Source organism: Pseudochaenichthys georgianus, chromosome 11 (genome assembly GCF_902827115.2).
Source record: "Pseudochaenichthys georgianus chromosome 11, fPseGeo1.2, whole genome shotgun sequence".
NCBI lineage: Eukaryota > Metazoa > Chordata > Actinopteri > Perciformes > Channichthyidae > Pseudochaenichthys > Pseudochaenichthys georgianus.
Genome location: NC_047513.1, coordinates 12566468 through 12587146, shown reverse-complemented (window position 1 = coordinate 12587146; position 20679 = coordinate 12566468). Strand labels below are relative to the sequence as shown.

At 41.0% G+C, this 20679-nt stretch overlaps 1 protein-coding gene across 1 annotated transcript in view; it reads right to left on the bottom strand.

Annotated features, from left to right (window-relative positions):
• The window catches only part of LOC117454732 (uncharacterized), a 62010-nt gene extending 59151 nt beyond the window's left edge, over positions 1–2859 (bottom strand). Inside the window, exon 1 of the mRNA XM_034093874.1 lies at positions 2559–2859. Coding sequence (XP_033949765.1) covers positions 2559–2580 — 22 coding nt within the window. The 5' untranslated portion in view covers positions 2581–2859. The remainder of the gene's footprint in view (positions 1–2558) is intronic.
• Positions 2860–20679: the final 17820 nt, after the last annotated feature.

Here is a 20679-nt window from a genome sequence, read left to right as displayed (position 1 = left end):
ACTCATCTGTTTTCCGTATTGTTTTTTTGAAGCTTCCATAGTTGTGATGCAATTGTCTATTCCAAAGACAGTCAGAAATACAGACAGAAAATAACATTGTCAGGAAGTTTGTCAATTATAAAGCACTGACACATGCGTGAGGATGATCATGTATTTATACAGGGAAATGTTCAACAAACTCACTCTATATAAACACAACAGTTCATACTTAAAAAACAGGTTATGGGTATGACTCATAATGACCTCTATTGTTTGGAATAAGGTCAGACGTGTTATCATTGCTGAGGTAAGGCATGTAAGGCATGTAACTGATACTACGATGTTGCCAAAGTATCCCTTGGCACAATGATGGTGTGTGTGTTTATTTGTATTGTGCTAAAATAGTAGTAGTCATGTGGAACGGCTGGTTTCTCTACAGGATTTATTCACTCATAACTCCATTTGGAAACCCGCCTAACTTTAACAGGAAATAAAAATGTGGTTGTGTTTAGCTTGTTTGAAAATGCAACTTGAGTTTTCCTGTCATTTCATAAAAGGGGAGGTCAAGTTTAAAAAAATATCCAATACAACTTACAATACAACATCCCCCCTTGAACTGTACGAAATGCTTTATAGAGTCAAAACAAAAACAAGACATACATTTCTTAGACCCTGAAATCCTCAAATCTTGGTGGGATTAAACCCTGGATATGGATTAAAACTACATCCTTAACTAACAACAAAAACAGATTTAGCATTTGTCTGGAATTAACACTGATCTAGGACAATCATCTACACTGTCAACAATTAAGGAATGCAATAAGGCACTGCAAATCACTAGAAGAGAAAATAAAGCTCATTTCAAGAAGTGACTGTTATTAGGAATTGTTGTTGGTCACTTTTGTTTTTTTACTGATTGTGTTTGCCGTTAAACTTTACCCCTGTATGAAGCTCTTGTGTGCCAAGGCGGTTCTCGCAGGGTCAGCCCATCATTTTTTTTCCCCTTGTGCAAACACAAGCTGTCACTAAGTCTGATCTACCACCACATGGACAACATGATTACATTGTCCTGTTTTATGACTTGTGGCTCAACCATGGCCTCACCCCCTGCTTGTTTATTGTGCGAGATTCAAACGGAGCGCTGTGTATCCTTCGGAAACATTTAACAACGCTACGGTAAAGTTGACAGACTTCAAAACTGACTTTTAAAACTGCAGTTTACAAGATGCATCCATCTCTCACCTCAGTCCTTTCTTGAACCCAACTATATAAGAGGTGAAAATGCAATATCTCGCAGAGACATTGCGTAATATTCTACGGTCTTGTGTGGTGTCATGTTTTCATGTGTTACGTATGACCAGGAAAAAAGGAAAGTAGCTCATTTGTAGTTTTGAAAGTAAAAAGATATCAAGGGTTTGTCCACTGATAGTAGCAGAGATGAACGAAAGCAGCTTCCTGGTTTAGACGGTTTGACGGTGACCTAACTATCTGTCAATATTGGCTAATCACATATTGGTATAGTAATTCAGAAACCCTGATCCTTGTTTGAGGATCATACATTGAGCATTATATTTGTACCTTGTAGAGGAGCCTGCATTGTTTGCAATTGAGCAGATGTTGTGACTATCTCTTTTTACAATCATGACTTTATTGCTCAGCTGTAAAAATAAATAAATCGACCTGCAGCATCAATGCTTAAAAAGTCAATGACTAAGAGTAGGCTACCTCAGGTCAAATTGAGGGAGCCTGACTTGCATCTTTTACACATTTGTTAGCAGATAACAGTATCGGACAGCGTCTTTAACATAAGTGGGTCTGCTCCAATTTTGCTTACAATAACTTTTAATTAGAATATTCACACTGAGAAGTTAGAGCCAGAGGTTTTTAACTTAAAGTTTAATGGAAAATATTGTCAAAATACTTGCTGATTGGTATTCTGTTGCAGCTCTCTATAACGGATCAACAGTTTCAACTTAAAATGTTGGAGGAACAGAGTTTTGCTTGTCTCCTAAAATGATATAATATAATAGTAAAAATAATGCAAGTTGAAAAGATTCACGCCTAATAGGGCTTTTAATGCATTTGAGTTGTTCTAAGTCTGACCATGAGCTGTTAGTATGTTCCCTGCATGACTGCAAGCTCAGAGAACTAGAGGAGGTTTCATTTCTCCCCATCTAATTTGCTCTTTTGCACAATTACATAATATCTGAAGGAATGGACTGCAACTTTATGAATTTCACAGTTCAACAGTCTTGTCAAAGTGTGCTATGTACCATCCGTAGGTCCGTTCAGGCCGTCACATACAACATTTATGAACATGACAGTTATATACATGGCAAAAATAAATACATGAGTGTGCCAGAAGATTAATTATTGGAGGTTAATGGACGACTACAATTTAGTGCGGGTTCATTTTAAGCTAAACCTTTGTATGTCTAAATTAAAACAGGAGCACTGTAAGCTAACTGCAGATGTATGTCTCCTTAAGCGTCAGACGCTGCTTCATCTTGCTTCTATGAGAAAACATGACACAGGCACAGGCATGAAAACCAGGCAATGAAGATGATTGTGCAACTAACCTGTGCAGCTGCTGGCTCTCATTAGCCGGGACGGGGGAAGGGTCACTCTTCGGCTTTGTCTTGAACTTTAAGAACTTGAATCTCTTCTTCTCTCCCTTCTCTCCCGAATCTGTCAGGTTCGCTTCGCTCCTGGAGAACAAACTTTTCAGAGTCTTTCTGGAGGAACTCTTCGCCATCTCTGCCGCTGTGCGTAAAGCCACCGAGGGTATTTGTCCTTACACAGAGTTACAACTACTTTCCCGCTTATGGTCGGTTATTAACCTGATCTTCGAAGTGGGGAAAGTGCACAGATGGCACTTGTTGACAGATGACAACCGCCGCTGCTGCCTCTTTTTCTGTGCAGTATGCATATCAGGTGTGGCGACACGCCCCTTAGGAAAACACCCAACTCCAGGCAGCCTGAGACTCCAGCTGGTCCCCTATATAATACAATACAATTAATAAAAAAATTATTTTTATTTAGTCTACTTTAATAAGTCAGGGAGTTATATTCTGCGTTTCAAAGTTGCATTAAATAATTCCAAAGTTTGCACTTTTATTGGTAATAATAGTTTCACTTCCATTTATTTCAGGTGAGTTATGGGTTTCCACATCAAGAAGGGAAATAAGAACGTGGTTTAATAGGATTGAGGCGGCGGGTACTGTAGACTAGGGAAGGCTAAGCCTTCCCAAATATTTGTAATCTAATATTTTTGTCACTGCATCCTGGTAAAATTTAAATATAATGTATAATGTTTGTGTCTTTGACATTAGCGCTGCTATGCAGCCACCAATAAACTGTAGCCTACTACGAAGCCAGTTCAACATACCCTGGATATGTTTGAGTTATATTAACTAACCCTAACAAACAAGATCTCGCTAAGCGGTCAGTTCTTATTATACATCCATGGTCCTAAAACACTGGTTATCAACTCAGTAAATCAACCCAGGGGTTCTCTCTCCGGCTGAGAGCGCGTTCAAGGGGCGGGGCTAGCAACATTTGACCAATCACAAACATGGACAAGCGTACTGACAGCGCAGCGTCATACTTCATTAATGAAAATTAAACAATAATATTAGACAAATATGAAGATGTTAAACTTTAAACATCCATGACTTAAACACTTTATCCAGGATAAAAGCAACATAGTTGCACATGCAAGGTGAATACAGAACAGCTGGTTAAAAAATGAATAAACTACCGAGTGTTTGAATGCGTAGGCCTACATTAACAGGTTTATGATATCACTGCCTCATCTAAGACACGAGTGGATCTGACTTTAATTACATTTGAGTTGAGTGTTTTGTCAACTTAACTTCAGTGCTTTCACTGAGTTGATCTTTTATCTACAGACGCCGGAGGCGGGCAGCGTCAAGTAAAAAAAAGTAATTTAGCCAGCCCAAACCTGAGCCTCACGCGCCGCTATGGGATTATCACCACTTGATAACATCGGATTGTGTTATGTTTTATGAATATGGAAGAATAAAGTTTAAAATTGTAAAACATCTATGTTTATCGGCTTCGTGTAGATTATAATATATCCTGCAAGGAATTCGCTGGCAACACTTTCAAGGATACAATTTGAAAGCCTCAGAATAATATATATATTACTTCTGTGGTGTTAGCTGTTATGCTTTTATTGTGATAGAGCTAACAGGATGTAGAGACCGGATGTGGACACGACGGGAGACTACTACAAAATGACATGGGGCCCTCCCGATAATGGAGGATCTATAACCGAGGAACCACCAGACCATCCTTTGATGAAATCCTCAGACACTCGCCCCGCCCCCTTACTGTGTATCGCTCACTGATTGAAGTGTGGCTACAGACGGAGTTCACTCCATCACGGAGGGGTAGGATCGAGGGAGTGGTTTGGGATTGGGCCGGAGTGAACTCCGTCTGTAGCCACACTCGCAGCTCAACGAGGCTCCCTCCTGTCAGATGGAGGGAGTAAATACAGCAGCAAGCTTTGGGACCCTCCCCTCTCTCCGGCAGAAACAGGAAATGCCGTAACTGTATGTAACAACGGTTTCAAATCAGCATCTCTTAGACAAAAAGTTTAAATGAATAACTCAAATAAAACTCCAAACATCTTTCATTGTGTTTCAAAGCTCTTTTAGTTTTAAACCTGATGTTTATAAGCTTCTTAGTTTTTGCAACGGTCTGTAAATATACACAATGTATCAGTGGAGCACCCCCCAGGATTGCCAAAGCACCCCCTAAGCACCCCCAAGAAATATGTTTGTTTGTTTTTTTTAGAAAATTATTATTATTATTTTTATTAAATTAGAAAAAATATTGATTACATCAATGCAAATGTGAAACAAACAAATGGTTGACTAAAAACATAAAGCCACTCCACACTCCAATGGACCACTTTTTTACAGCAATGGCGGATCGTGGAGCCTCTCAATCGTTCCCCGGAAGTTAGCGCCAAGGCTAGCAGAGCTGTGGAGTTGCTGCATAATAGACCGTTCGTGACGGACTTTTAAAGGTAAGAAGAAGTTTAAAGATTTATATTGCGGATATTATCAGTACATCTGATTCAAATTAACTTGTGTATTAAAGGATGTCAGTGGATTATCCCTAAATTAGTAGATTTAGGGAATGTTTACAGATAACAGATCAAGCTAGGATACCGAAGCAAGTTAGCAACACACGTTGAACAGCCTTTCAATTGTAAATTCCGTTCTCTTAATGTCTATTTGGTCCAACATGTTGAATTAGAGAAGAGGGGCTTCTAAACGGGATTGTATGCGGGGGTGGAGGGAGTTAAATATTCGATAAATATAACTTTGGTGCGTGTAAGAGAGAGTGTTTTTAGCAGAGCCATATTGTGTCCTTGTGATTATGTTGATTATTACCTGTCTGTATAATGTTGCAGCTCAGCTGATTTTGGATTGATGGCAAAGGAAGAGGGACTTAAGTGAGAGTGAAAACACAAGGTAAGTTTAATACTACTGTTTTATATAAGTAAGCATACTAAACATGTATTCTATCACTGTATTATATAAGTAATCTTGTTAGTAACCTACTGTATGGCAGGTGGAGGGGCAGTGATGTTACAGGTGGAGGAGCAAAACTGCAAGACTGCAAACTCACAAGACAGAGAAATCAAAGTTTGTTCTCCAGAAAAGAGGTTGATTTCACTCCAATTTTTTCATATTTTCTAAAGATGTGGAAATGGCACAAAAAAAAACTTGAGAGCTGTAACCAAGACAAATGTAACAACATGAGTAGAGAGCCACCAAGGTTTTTCAAGTCCCTCTCTTACTCCATTTTGCCAACCCAAACTTCCAGGTACATGACGGGACACCTTGCTTGTTTTTGTTGTTTGCGCTCCTCTGGCCGGGTGCTGGCAGGTGGAGGGCAGTGATCCCTTCCCTTCTTCCCTCAATCTTTGAGACTAATGTAAGTAGAAGACATGGCACTGTAAATGTTCGAACATTTAAAATATTATACCACTTAAAAATAAGAAATATTACTTTTGTTACTAAGAGTTCATACTTATTATACCTGTGTCACCTTTCACACTATCGCTGTGATCATGAGCTATGGGCTTTGTAGATACAGGGGCCCTTCTCTTTTTGACCACAGGGCGATGCACGAAGATGGTGGGTATAGCCTCTGCTCTCAGCCTTGCCCTTTTTTGTCTTGACAAACGAGTGACTTGAGGTTACTTCACACACAGAACAACTCAGTTTTGTCTGCCCACATACATATTCCATAGTGGTTGAATACACAGTATTAGGAAACACTTTATACTTACTGGACATGTTATACTCATTACATACTGTATATAAAATATGACCAAGAATGTGAGACAACTTTATAGAAATTCATATCACATCTGTTACTGATGCCATTTGTCATACTTTGTTAAACTCACAAATAATACATTTCCATAACTTCAGTTGGGAATAGAGACCACACCTTATCTCCCCAAGGCATTTCCCATCCAATAGGTGTGCTGTGTGTGTATAACCCTTTCTCCTGTCTGTTACTCCCTCTTTCAGCACAAGAACCAGAGGGGGATTCAATGGAGCCTGAATACCTGCACTGAGACCCTCACCCTGCACCCTGAGTCTCAACTCTGTGTTTTTCAAGCCTTTCCCTGTTTTTTTGTATTAAACAAAACATTAAGCTTTCCCAATGGTGTGGTTTTCGTTTTGTGAAAAAGTGCAAATGCAGTGTTTGTATATAATTACATCACATATTTTGTTGCTGTTGGTCGTGAAATTGCTCCTGCTTCTTCCGCTCTGTGTCAGTGGGGAAGCCGTACATTCATACTCCTTTCTCTGAGCGATTGGAGCATCCCCAGGCAGCACAGCAAACCATGGTGGCGACTAGGAGGCAGCACAGCAAACCAGGACAACATGGAGGAAAAGGCACTGACAAACTGCATGATATGCTATTCAATGTTTATTGAATTCCATGTATTTGCAATGGATGTTCCTAAAACAACACATTTAACATCATCATCATCATCATCATCATCATCATCATCATCATCATCATCATGCTGCTGCTGCTAGTCCTTTGATAGCCACCTGTCGGTCTCCTGTCCTTTCTGAAAGCCATAAAGATGACATTAGTCATTTAGATAACTTGTGTCCTCAATTACCAGGGGATTACTGAAACTACCATGAATTAAAGAAAATGGTAGAAATTAATCTAATCTGAATTTTAAAGCATTACTTTAGATCCCCTCCCTCTAAATCAGGGGTGGGGAACCTCCGGCCCCCGGGCCGTATACGGCCCGCGAGACCATTTGGTTTGGCCCTCGAGGTAATTTATAAACACACGCAAAAAAGAAAAACATTAAAGAAATCTAGACCGCAAAATAATTAAACAAGCGAGTGCCTGTTTTTCCTGGCAACGGTCATGTTCCTTGAACACAACACGAGCCTAACGTGTCACCACGTGGTATATGTCTCGTCTGACAGGGGTGCAGTGCTGACGGAGAGCACCAGAACCACTCCGGGGCCCTTTCTCATTTTATCAAATCCCCCTCCTCGACTCCTCGACTCCTCGGTCCTCCGGTAGTGACCCGGAAATGAATTTCAGCGCGCCATGTTGAAGGACATCTCATTTCTCTAAATGCACTTCGAGGACCGAGGATCGAGCGTCGAGGAGGCTCTCTGGAGGAGCTATAACCGAGGATACACTGATGGGTCCTCCACGGTCCTCCACGGTCCTCCACGGCTGCTTCGTGGATGCATTTCCGGCAACAGAGATGTTTCAAAGACTCGTGACGCACGGCCGGACTTATCTCAGCCAATCACAGCTCTGCATGCATCCCCTGGATATTATTTTATTAACTGCTTTCATCGCGACGCGATGTTTACAGTGAGAACAGCTGTGAGGTCCGTGCAGAAAGCAGAGCAGTGTGTATAATATATATCACTCAGTAGAACAGGCCTACTCTTTTTGCTTTAGTTTAGTAGATATCTACAAACAAAGAGTCGATATTTTTCTAAGACCATTTAGTGCTTCACAATAAAATACACCACGGCTGTAGCCTGTTTTAGGAGCTGTATATGCGTGTGTGTGGTACAGTGTGTGCATAGATGCAGCAGACAGACAGGTGTCAGTTGGTTTGGTGTCCTCTGCTTACTTTTAATACTTGTAAATAAAACTTTTGCCCCGTAATTTATTTTCCACATTGTAGCGACCAGAGAGGGGGGGGGGATATATCCAGTCTCTGATAGTGTTACGTTATTATGAGAGTGCTCTGCTTGATTCTGAAATTGTATATATTTATATAAATATATACATATATATATATATGTGTGTGTGTGTCCACATCTGTAGCCATTATTGTCTCATTATACCGCACTGTGAATGAATCAAAGTAAATATATAAGTCGTCATGAACACATCTGTCCATCAGACAGAGGGCTGCTGTGCCTCCTGTCATCATTAATGGACGTCTCTTTAAAATGACCGCACAGAGGAGAGGAGTTCTCATTTCTCTAACCGCCTGCTGCTTCCCCTCCTCGGCTCCTCCGCTCGCATCTCCTGTGGGCGGGACTAAGTATCGAGGATAGGAGTCGAGGAGGGGAGTTCGAGAAATGAGAAAGGGCCCGGGACTTCAAAAAATGGCAGTACCCATAAGTCCGTAGGCTACACATGCTGCAGTTTTTGCGTGGCTGTGTCTTAGTTGTAAGCCCAGTGGCGATCTGTTCATCTGTCATATTGATCAGACAGTCAATCACTTTGTTGTTATTAGCTGGTTAGCTAGCTGTGCTAACAAATATAAGAAGCTTTTTCTCCAACCAGAGGTAAAGGCACATCTTTATATGATCATTATCGTTATCAAAAAACAAGAGAATAAAGTAAACGGGTATAAAATACATATAGTATTTTATACCTGTTTACTTTATTCAGTAAAAAAAAGTTATTAATAAACAAGAATACAGTTTGAAAGGAGAGTGATTTGTAAAATATCCATAAAGAAAAAGTAAATCTGTTTACAGTTCTGTTTCATATGGGTGTTGAGAAATGTATCCATAGATCTCTTCATTTTGCTCTCAAAGTGCACCAGATTGATGCTTTTAACTGCAATATTTAAAAAAAAAAAACCCGGACCCCCCTAGAGGAGGTTAGGTCCCCCCCACTTAAATCATGTCCATGGATAGGAAACTAAATACATTTGCACACATCTTGTATCCATATATTTCTGTTTGGTGGTCATGCCACACCGTGCACGTGAATGCATGCGCGAGTCATGGCAAGATATCTGGATTAAGAGGTTGCTTTTTCTTTGCACAGCATGAAAGAAAAGGCCAAATGAATGTGCTGTGATTTTTAAGCAGAGGTCAATAATTTGTACGGCCCTCGGAGGATGTTGAAAATATTGAAATGGCCCTTGAGAGGAAAAAGGTTCCCCACCCCTGCTCTAAATGTATCAATAAACATTAGAAAGTGATGCTCCTGACTACCATACGAGTTTAAGAAGATAATATTGGTTTGAAAGAATTCAAAGCTATAAATAAACAGCAACAGGCTCTTTAACCAAGGCACTGTTAGCCTAACATGTAAACTAGCTGTTCACACTAATCCTAATATTATCACTTAATATTAGCAAATTCTATTATTTTTTAAAACATATTGATGTAAATACATACACATATCGATTTGTTGTATAAATATTGCAAATCAAAACCTTTATTCACTAATAATTACCAAAAATCGTAGTTCTATCTCCTGTTATCAATGCATTCACATTGTCCACCATGAACTTCCGGGGAACGATCCTCGTCTACATGAACCACGTGACGATAACCGTTTTTGGAATTCCGTTGTCGTAACTCTTCTATTATACAGCTCTGGACCTACCCATAGGCTAAATTACTTTGTGACACTTGAGTGACTTCCTGTTAGCTAGAGCGCCAAATGATTGTGAAAAATCAAAGTGAAAAATGTATCGTTTTTTAGTCCTTAAACGTCCAGAGGGATTCTGCACATAATAGGCCTTGTGAGTACAAGTAGCTTACTTCTGGGTCTCTGTGTTTCATTCAAGCCCTGCTCTGTGTGTGTGTGTGTGTGTGTGTGTGTGTGTGTGTGTGTGTGTGTGTGTGTGTGTGTGTGTGTGTGTGTGTGTGTGTGTGTGTGTGTGTGTGTGTGTGTGTGTGTGTGTGTGTGTGTGTGTGTGTGTGTGTGTGTGTGTGTGTGTGTGTGTGTGTGTGTGTGTGTGGCACGAGCCATTTTGTGTGCCTGCGCGAACGAGCGAGAGAGAGCTCGCGCAGCGGTGGGTATCTACCGGAGATCGTTGTGGTTAGCATCTGGTGCTAGCTAGCCACGCTAACGGGTATAAGGAGCTTTTTCAACAACAAGGTGGAGGGAGAACTCTCTCCTGTCAGACTGAGAGTCTCAGATAACCTCAGCTCAGGTGAAGTAAAGGACTCTGTGTTTAGATAGTTAACTTTAGTCATCTCAGTGGGTCTCAAACGGTTTGTTTTAAAAGGGGAGTGATTTGTAAAATGTCTATGAAGAAATAGAAAATCTGTTTACTGTTCTGTTTCATATGGGTGATGAGAGATGTATCCATAGATCTCTTAATGTTGCTCTCAAAGTGCACCAGATTGATGCTGAATATTTAAAAAAAATCTTCCCGGGGGAGCCTCCCCCCGGACGCCACTAGAGGACGTGAGGTCCACTCCCCACTTGTAAAAATAGCACTTTACCCCTGCTTACACCTATATGCCGTGAGCTGATTATTGAGCCTTCATTTTAACAGTCGCGGGTGCACTGTTTGTGTGTGTGGGGAGTGTTGCAGTAGAAAATTCAACTGTAGCGCCGGTGCATTAATGGGAAACCATTAATGTTTGAGCACCCTCTATGAAACGTCAAGCTACCCCACAGCACCCCCTAGAGAAAATCTCTGGCACCGCCACTGCTCCAGTAAGGTAGAGACCGGTCTCAAGTCAGCACCGCTGCAGACTCGCTGTTTGAGGGCTTGATAGCCCACTCCCCCTCCACACTCGTTGCGTTGGAACAGCCCTCAATATGGCGGACCCTCCGCGTGAACGCGCAAACGGAGGGGTAGGGTGTAGGGGTAGGGTGTAGGGGGCGGTTTGGGAATGGGCCCTAATTTCCCTGCTTATCGTGGTTTCCTTGCATCTCTCCATGCTTCCCTGGTGGGAGGGACTAGTCGCAGGGAAACGACCGAAACGACACAAGTGAGGGACGCAAGGAATCCATTTAACCGAAGTGAGAAGGGCCCATGGAGAGTACAAGCCTGAATAAAGTACCATGCTCTAAACCGTCTGTATTACTTTACGCTTACCACGACATGGTGTCAGAACGTGGGCAGCGGTAAAGACTTCCGGTATGATGGTGGAGTGAGAAGACGCTAGTTAACCAACTCTCTCAGGTCGATCCCGAATAAACCCAGTAACGCCAAATACTCGACGAGAAAAAGTAAAAAATGAGTGGGAGAAACAATAGAAAAAGCCGGAAAGCTAACAAAAGTCAAGACGAAGTAGGAGAACAACCCGAAATGGACGAATCCGCCGAAGCTAGCGAACAGGAGGAAGAGCTAACAGAGGCAACGGAGCCACGAGATACGGCAGATATGCTACGTGCCGGGCTAACAGCTATTAGCAAGGATATCCGAGAGCTCAAGCAGGATATACGACACCAGCTATCCACATTTAAAGATGAACTGAAGAAAGAAGTGAAAGAAGAAATCAATAACCTCCGGCAAGAATTATATAATAAACTCACAGAAAACCAAAACGAACTACAGACACAGAAAAGCTGTGTTAGCGAAGCCGAGACACGCATCGCTGAGTTGGAAGAGTGGCAGTCAGTGGCTAATTGTGCACTGTTGGGGATGTCGGATCATACAAGGCAGATGCAAGACAAATTAACGGACCTTGAGGGAAGAACAAGAAGAAATAACATCAGGATCTTCGGCGTGCCGGAGGATGCGGAGGGGAGCTCCGCCGGTAAATATCTGGAACGACTCCTCAGCATTGAACTCGAGCTCTCCGACGGACCCCCCCTCCGGATCCAAAGTGCACACCGAGCCCTCGGCCAAAAGCCGCCCCCGAGTGCACCCCCAAGATCAATGATAGTGAACTTTCAAACGTATGAGACTAAGGACATGATTCTAAAGAAAGCATGGCAGAAGAGGATTAAAGTAGGAGACAGGCAAATCTTTTTTGATTATGCGACAGAGATCGTGCAGAAAAGGAAGGCATACTCTGGTATTAAAACTATCTTGAAGGAAAAGGCAATTCGCTTTCAGACACCCATGGCAAAAATAAGGATACATTGGAACAACGGAGTAAAGACGTATGGAAGCGCCAGAGAGGCTGCACAAGATATGAGAGAAAGAGGCTACTCGGTGGAAACTCCAGAAGGTGACACAGAATCAACAGCGGAGGGGAGACTGCGAGGAGGGACGGAGTGGCAGTCGGTGAAGGGGGCGAAGACGAGAAGGGAGACAGCGCTCCGGGCGAGAGAAAAGCTACAAACCTACCAGCTGAGAGCTAAGCCAAAGCCTTAGGACGCTTTAACAAAGTACAGAGGTTAGACATCTGAATACAAAAGCAGGTATGGCTATAAAGTTAAACTGTTAAAGTCACTAAAGGCTTATTTAAGTGAATACAATATGAGACGACCTAGAGATGTTGAGTTAGATATGTTGGACATGATTGGACTTTATGGACCCCCCTTTTGTGGGTCTAGTTTGAGGTCCAAGGAGGGGCCCTCTTTGAAGAGGAGGACTTTCCCCACACACTGTGATGGAAGATTCCCACATATTTGGAAGCCCTTTTTATTTCTGATTTGTGTTTTGTTCATAATGTTGTTCATGTTTACTTATTGCAGAGTCGTTTTGGGAGCACATATTGAGGAAGCAATGAAACGTAATGATGTCTAACAGTACCAATATAGTGTCGCTGAATGTAAATGGTCTAAACACACCAAAGAAAAGAGAGAGGGTTATAAGAAAATTGAAAAAGGAAAATGTACAAATCATATTCCTTCAGGAGACCCATTTATCCAGATTAGAACATGAAAAACTGAGAAGGTACGGTTACAGAAATGTATACTATAGTTCATATAAGGAGGGGAGGAGAAGAGGAGTTGCAATATTAATATCCAATCAAACGCAATTTGAATATGAAAAAGAAATCAAAGAAAAAGAAGGAAGGTATATCATAGTTAAAGGAAGGTTAGAAAATGAACCAATAACACTGATAAATATATATGCACCTCCAGAAAGCGATAAAAACTTTTTAAAATCCTTGTTCGATGTAATTGCTGTAGAAACAAAGGGACTCTTAATTTGCGGTGGAGATTTGAATGTTGTTATGAATCATAGTAAGGATACAACTAGTCACAAAAGATCCAAACGGCAATTATCAAAATTTGTAAATATATCACTGGAAGAAATGGGGATGATAGATGTATGGAGAACCCTACATCCTTTGGAAAAAGACATTTTTCGGCCGCCCATAAGGTCCACTCAAGGATAGATTATTTTCTCATAAATGAAAATGATATACACAGGGTAAAGGAATGCAGGATAGGAGGGGCGGATGTGTCGGACCACAATCCAGTCTAGAGATGTCCCGATCCGATCACGTGATCGGGGATCGGAGCCGATCACGTGATTTTAAAAAGATCGGGGATCGGGAGAAAAAAATCGGGGATCGGGATTTTTTTTTTTTTTTTTTTTAATAAAATATTTTTTTTTAATTTAATGTTACAAAACAAAAATGACCATGTTCACGTCTTAAAGTCATCCTGAGGACTTAGTTTTGGTTTAAAATTACACAACATTATGTATGTGTTGCTTTCTTTGGGCTTGTTTTCAGACCTGGTTGCTTATTTCTCTGAAATCTGGCAACAGAGTGGGCGCAGTGTCTAATAGTAGCAGGAAGCTAACGAGAGGCTACGTTCAGCTGGTGACTCGGGAGTCGGGACAGAGAAAATGTCAGGAGTTTGGAAGTATTATAAAATTGAAAGCGAAGGCAGTGTAACAGCCAGATGCAATGTTTGCAAGGCAGAGGTTCCGCGTGGTGGAAAGAACAGAGCTACGTTCAACACGACCAATCTAATACGCTACCTGAGAAACAAACACCAACAACAACACGGCGAGTACACAGCGGCCACTCAGGTAACGGCACTGAAACAACCGACACTTTCAGAGGCTTTTAAAAGGAAAGAGAAACTGCCCCAGAACAGTGAAAAGGCCAACACAATAACAGCCAAGATAGCTGAATTCATCGCGTTGGATGACCCGCCGTTATCTGTTACCTTTTTTTTCTCTTAATGCATTGCATAAAGATCGGATCGGGAAAAATCGGTATCGGCAGATTGTCAAAATCAAATGATCGGAATCGGATCGGGAGCAAAAAAAGGTGATCGGGACAACCCTAATCCAGTCTTCTTAAAAATATGTTTAAATAACAGGACACGACACACTGTCTGGAGACTCAATTCTGGAATATTAAATAGTGAACAAAGAAAGGAGAGAATAAAAACAGATATTGCAGAATACATAGAGGAGAATGACAATGGAACAGTAGACCCTACAATCCTATGGGATGCCATGAAAGCGGTCATCAGAGGGAAATTGATAGCTGAAACTGCAAATGCAAAAAAGATTAAATTAGAGGCATATAGAAAATATTCAAAAAGATTAAGATAATTGGAAAGGGAATTTCAGAATACAAAAGAATCAGAAACAGAACAAGAAATCAAACATTTGAGAACAAAGATAAATGATTTACTACTTGATGAAATTGAAAAGAGAAACAAGTTTGTGAAACAAAACTATTATGAAACTGGACCCAGAGCCACTAAACTATTAGCAAAACGTTTACGAAAACAACAAGTCATCAACACTATAAATAAAATTAGGGAACCAGATACAAACGCGCTAACATATACACCGGAGAATATAGAAATAATTGTTCAGGATTACTATAGACAATTATATACGCAACCAGCATCCGCAGATAAAGAGGAAATGAGAACTTTTTTTAAACTCACTAGACTTGCCGTCAATTGGCAACATACAAAACGATGTTCTTACAGCGGAGGAGGTGAATAACGCAATAAGTTCATTAAAAAATAATAAATCACCAGGTAGTGATGGATACCCTGCAGAGTGGTACAAGATGTTTAGAGAAGAACTGGCACCGCTTCTACTATCCTCTTTCAATTGGACAATTCAAAATAACAAGATGCCACCATCATGGACTGAGGCAATCATTTCAGTCATACCTAAACCAGGAAGAGATAAAGAACACTGTGGAAACTATAGACCCATCTCAATATTGAACGTAGACTATAAAATATACACACAAATTCTTTCTAAACGACTGAACACCTTTATATCAGAAATGATAGAAGAAGACCAGACCGGATTCGTAAGCCAATGTCAAGCACAAGATAATATTAGAAGAACCCTACATATAGTGGACCATGCACAAAAGACTAAACAAAGTACTGTACTAGTAAGCATTGACGCGGAAAAAGCATTTGACCGGGTAAACTGGGAATTTTTGTATCAAATATTGGAACGTATTGGATTTAATAAGAAGGCAACACAATGCATAAGAACATTATATCAAAAACCAACGGCTAGAATCAAAATTAATGGAAGCTTGACAGACAAAATTGATTTACAGAGATCAACCAGACAAGGATGTTGTCTATCACCCACTCTATTTGCTCTTTTCATGGAGCCCTTGGCACAGGCCATTCGCCAAAATAAAGAAATTAAGGGTGTTGAGATAAATGGGATGGAACATAAGATAGGGCTTTTTGCAGATGATGTCATAGCCTTCCTTGAACAACCGAATACATCACTTCCGGTGCTTATTGAGCTTCTGGAAACATATGGACACCTTTCTGGATATAAAATTAATATTTCAAAAACACAGATACTAACACTTAACTACACACAATCAACAATGATTATGGACACATTCAATCTTAATTGGAATTTAAAGCAAATAAAATATTTGGGGATCAACATTACTAGAGGATTAAATAAAATATACAAAGCAAACTACAATAAGATAAATCAAGAGATACAAAAAGATATCGAGAGATGGTCTACTCTACCACTAGACTTTACCTCTAGAATTGAGACGGTGAAAATGAATCTTCTGCCACGACTTCTCTACCTGTTCCAATCCCTGCCAGTGGAGGTCCCCCAAACTCAATTTACAACATGGGACAGGCAAATATCAAGGTTTATTTGGGGGGGCAAAAAACCCAGAGTAAAATATGAAACCCTCCAGTTATCTAAAAACAAAGGGGGCATGGGACTTCCAAAATTAAAAGAATACTATAATGCTGCTCAATTAAGATATGTTGTATGCTGGTGCAAACCAGATTACACATCAAAGTGGAAGGAAATAGAAAAAAAATGTGTTGAATATCCGATCCAGAATATTATTGGCGATAAAGAAGTATACGAGAAAATACAGAACCAACTAGATTTAATTACATCCTTCACTCTGAAATTATGGTTTCAAATAGTTAAAAAGCACGGGATAGGGAAAGATATACATTTACTAAAATGGGTAGCATTTGATAGTAGCTTTAAACCTGCTGGATATGATAAGGGATTCAAACTATGGATAACCAAGGGGATATCAGCATGGTGCACATTAGAGAAGGATGGGGAGATGCAGAGCTTCCAGAATCTGAAGGATAAATATTATCTGGACAAACATGACTTCTATAAGTACTTGCAAGTAAGGGACTACTACAAAAAGCAAATTAAAAGAGACCCCTCTGCGGAAGTGAATGGTGTGATTCAACTCATAACTAATGCATACAAAGAAACCACAATCAGAATCATAACTGCTCTATACAAAGTATTGTCCACAAATAAACATTCAACTAAATATATAAAAGAAAAATGGGAAACAGAATTTACCACAACCATTTCAGATGATGATTGGCCAAACATGTGGAAGATACATCAAACATCCACCAATTCACGGATATGGAGGGAATTCTCATGGAAGAATTTGATCAGATTTTTTATCACACCTAAGATTCAGAGTAAATATTTAAATACAGGTTCTCTGTGCTGGAGAGAATGTGGAGAATCAGAGGCCAACCATACACACATATTTTGGAAATGCCAGAAAATACACAAGTTCTGGGAATCGATACACAAGGTTATGCAAAAGATACTGAGCTATGAGGTTCCTATGGACTACATGGTATTCTATCTGGGCAATTTAGATATCTTGTAAAAATACTGATGATAGCTGGCAAGAAAGCCATAACTAGGAAGTGGTGCAAGGTGGAGCCTCCTACTGTGGAGCAGTGGATGGAGATTGTGGAGGAGATCCACATAATGGAAAAAATGACATATCGTCTGAGACTACAAGAAACACAATATGAAGAGAAATGGGAGAAATGGTCAATGTATAAGAAGCAAACCAGCGACAAGTAATACGGAATGATTGATTAAGAAGTACTGTTCAAACAAATGTTCAAATGAGAATGTGACTCCCGACTGCATTTTTACCTTTTATTTTATTTATTTGTATTTTATACTATCTGTATTTGTACCTATAGCTCCATTGCATTGTTTACTTTATTTGTGTTGTTATGAACGTGCACATCTGTTGTTGTAATGCTTTTATATAATAAAAACTAAAGTGATAAAAAAAAAATAAAAATAAAAAAGCTGCTGTGTGGACGTACCGTAATGCTAACGCTCCTCCGAGCGCTACGTTCACTATCCAACCACCTGAAGCATTCGACTTTGCAAAGCCTCAGGACTGGGAGCGATGGATACGCAGGTTCGAGAGATTCAGACTGGCCAGCAACCTCCATCTTAGCTCCCCTACTGCATGGGGGATGAAGCAGACGCCATCCTACGGGGTCATGATTTATCCGACGCACAGTGACAGCAGTACACTTCGGTAAAAGCCACACTTGAAACGTACTTTGTGCCTAGAAAGAACGTGATATATGAGAGGGCAAGATTCAATCAGAGTGTGCAGCAACCAAACGAGGCTGTAGACGCTTTCATTACTGCATTGTATGCCCTAGCAGAAAACTGCAAATACGGAGCACTCCACGACGAGTTAATAAGAGACCGGCTCGTAGTGGGGTTGAGAGACACCAGTCTAGCTGAGAGGATGCAGTTAGACAAGGATTTGACGCTCGAAAAAGCAGTCAATATGGCCAGACAGTCCGAAGTGATTAAAAGGTAGCAAACAGACCTCAGAGGAGGGGGTAGAATGGACATTGATGCAGTAACAAAAGGCAGAAGACAAAACCCATTCACCCCAATGTCCCCTCATCAACCAATGCACCCATCAACAAAACCACAGCCATCATCTGATCTCCAGTCATGATACAGATGTGGAAAGTCCCCTGGTCATGCAAATGCGCAGTGCCCAGCCAGAGAGGTGACATGTCATGCATGTGGAAAGAGAGGTCATTACAGTAAAGTATGTAAATCTACCAAAGTAGTACATGCTGTAGAAACAGAAAGTTGCTATGATGATGATGATGATGATGATGATGATGATGATGATGGTGGTGATGATGATGATGATGATGCTGATGATGATGATGATGATGATGATGATGATGATGATGATGATGATGATGATGATGATGATGATGATGATGATGATGATGATGATGATGATTGATGATACTCCCTTGTTCCTAGGCTCAGTAGATGCAGGTTTAGACCCATGGTATGCTGATTTGACTATAAGGGACCATAAGGTCAGGTTTAAGATAGACACAGGAGCTGATGTCTCAGTTATTCCAGCCCAGACCTACTATGCCATTGCTGAGAGCAACACACAGTTAGCTAAGCCTGACAGACCACTATTTGGCCCAGGTCGCATGCTTCTATCTGTTTTATGCAGATACAGAGAGTCACTATGCAAAGGAGAGCAAGTGATACAGGAGGATGTTTACGTTGTCAATGACTTAAACGTAGCCTTGTTAAGCAGACCAGCAAGTGTAAAGCTTAAACTAGTCTACAGAGCAGACAGCATAGACAAGTCAGAGATGGAAGAGTCCTACCCAAAGTTGTGTTAGGGTTTAGGTATGATGCAGCAGCCATACACTATTAAACTCAGGCCAGACGCTATTCCCTATTCCCTGGCCACACCTAGACGGGTCCCCATCCCTCTACTTGATAAAGTGAAAGAGGAGCTCAAACAAATGGAGGACATTGGGGTCATCTCCAGAGTTGAAGAGCCGACCGACTGGTGTTCGGGCATGGTTCCGGTGCCTACAAAGACTGGCTCAGTGCGCATCTGCGTCGACCTTACTTACTCAACGAAGCAGTTCGCAGAGAAAAATACATATTGCCTTCAGTTGAGCAGACAATTGGATCTCTGGCAGGAGCCCAGATCTTCAGCAAGTTAGATGCCAACAGGGGATTTTGGCAGATTCCATTATCCCCGAGTCGTCACTGTACACAACGTTCATAACTCCCTTTGGGCGTTTTTTCGGCATAGCGTCAGCCCCAGAACATTTTCAGCGGCGCATGTCAATGATTATCGACGGGCTGCAGGGGGTTGTATGTCACATGGATGATGTCATCTGGGGGAGAGATCAACAGCAGCACGACATCAGACTACACACTGTCCTCAACAAGCTCCAAGACGCCGGGGTCACACTAAACATGGAGAAGTGTGAGCTAAGCAAACGTGAAGTCAAGTTCCTAGGTCATATTCTGTCAGCTGACGGTGTGCAGCCAGACCCAGACAAGGTAAAGGCTGTCATGTCCATGAGAGAGCCGTCCAACACAGGAGTAAATTACATGCCAGTGTTTTATCTTTTTATTTTAAAATCGTATAATGTCGGACTTTTTTTCTGTGAGGAAAAGAAATGGGGAAATCTTTTTTGTTATTCTTTTCTAAATAACACACTGTTATTTACTCAACAATAACACACAACTATCCTTGTTTTTATTTATTCGTTTAATTCTATAATCTTGGGCTTTTTAGCATGCTTTTTAGCCGTAAATAAAGTCACCGGAAACAGACGTAGGCCTATAAGGAACATTTCGAGGATACACATCACAAACCCATTGAACAGATTACCCAAGATCCTCAGCTTGAAGCTCGTTGATTGGATATTTTAGCCGCAATGCATGTTGGGATATGATGTTAATCAGGGGTGGCGGGTGCTGTAGGCTAGGGAAGGCTAAGCCTTCCCAAATATTTGTGTCACTGCATCCTGGTAAAATACAAATATAATGTATAATGTCTGTGACATTAGCACTGCTAGCCACCTGTGCCCTGTACTACGAAGCCAGTTCAACATACCCTGGATATATTTGAGTAGCAAACAAACTAACAACAACAAACTAACAAACGAGATCTCGCTAAGCGGTCCTACGACGCTGGTTATCAACTCGGTAAATCAAGCCAGGGTTTCTCTCACCAGCTGAGAGCGCGTTCACGGGGGCGGGGTTAGCTACATTTGACCAATCACAAACAGGGACAAGTGTACTGACAGCGCAGCGTCATACTTCACTAATGAAAAGTAAACTAATATTAGACAAATATGAGCTTTAAACATCCATGACTTAAACATATAATCCAGGATACAAGCCACAGAGTTTCACCTGCAAGGTGAATACAGAACAACTGGTTAAAAAATAAC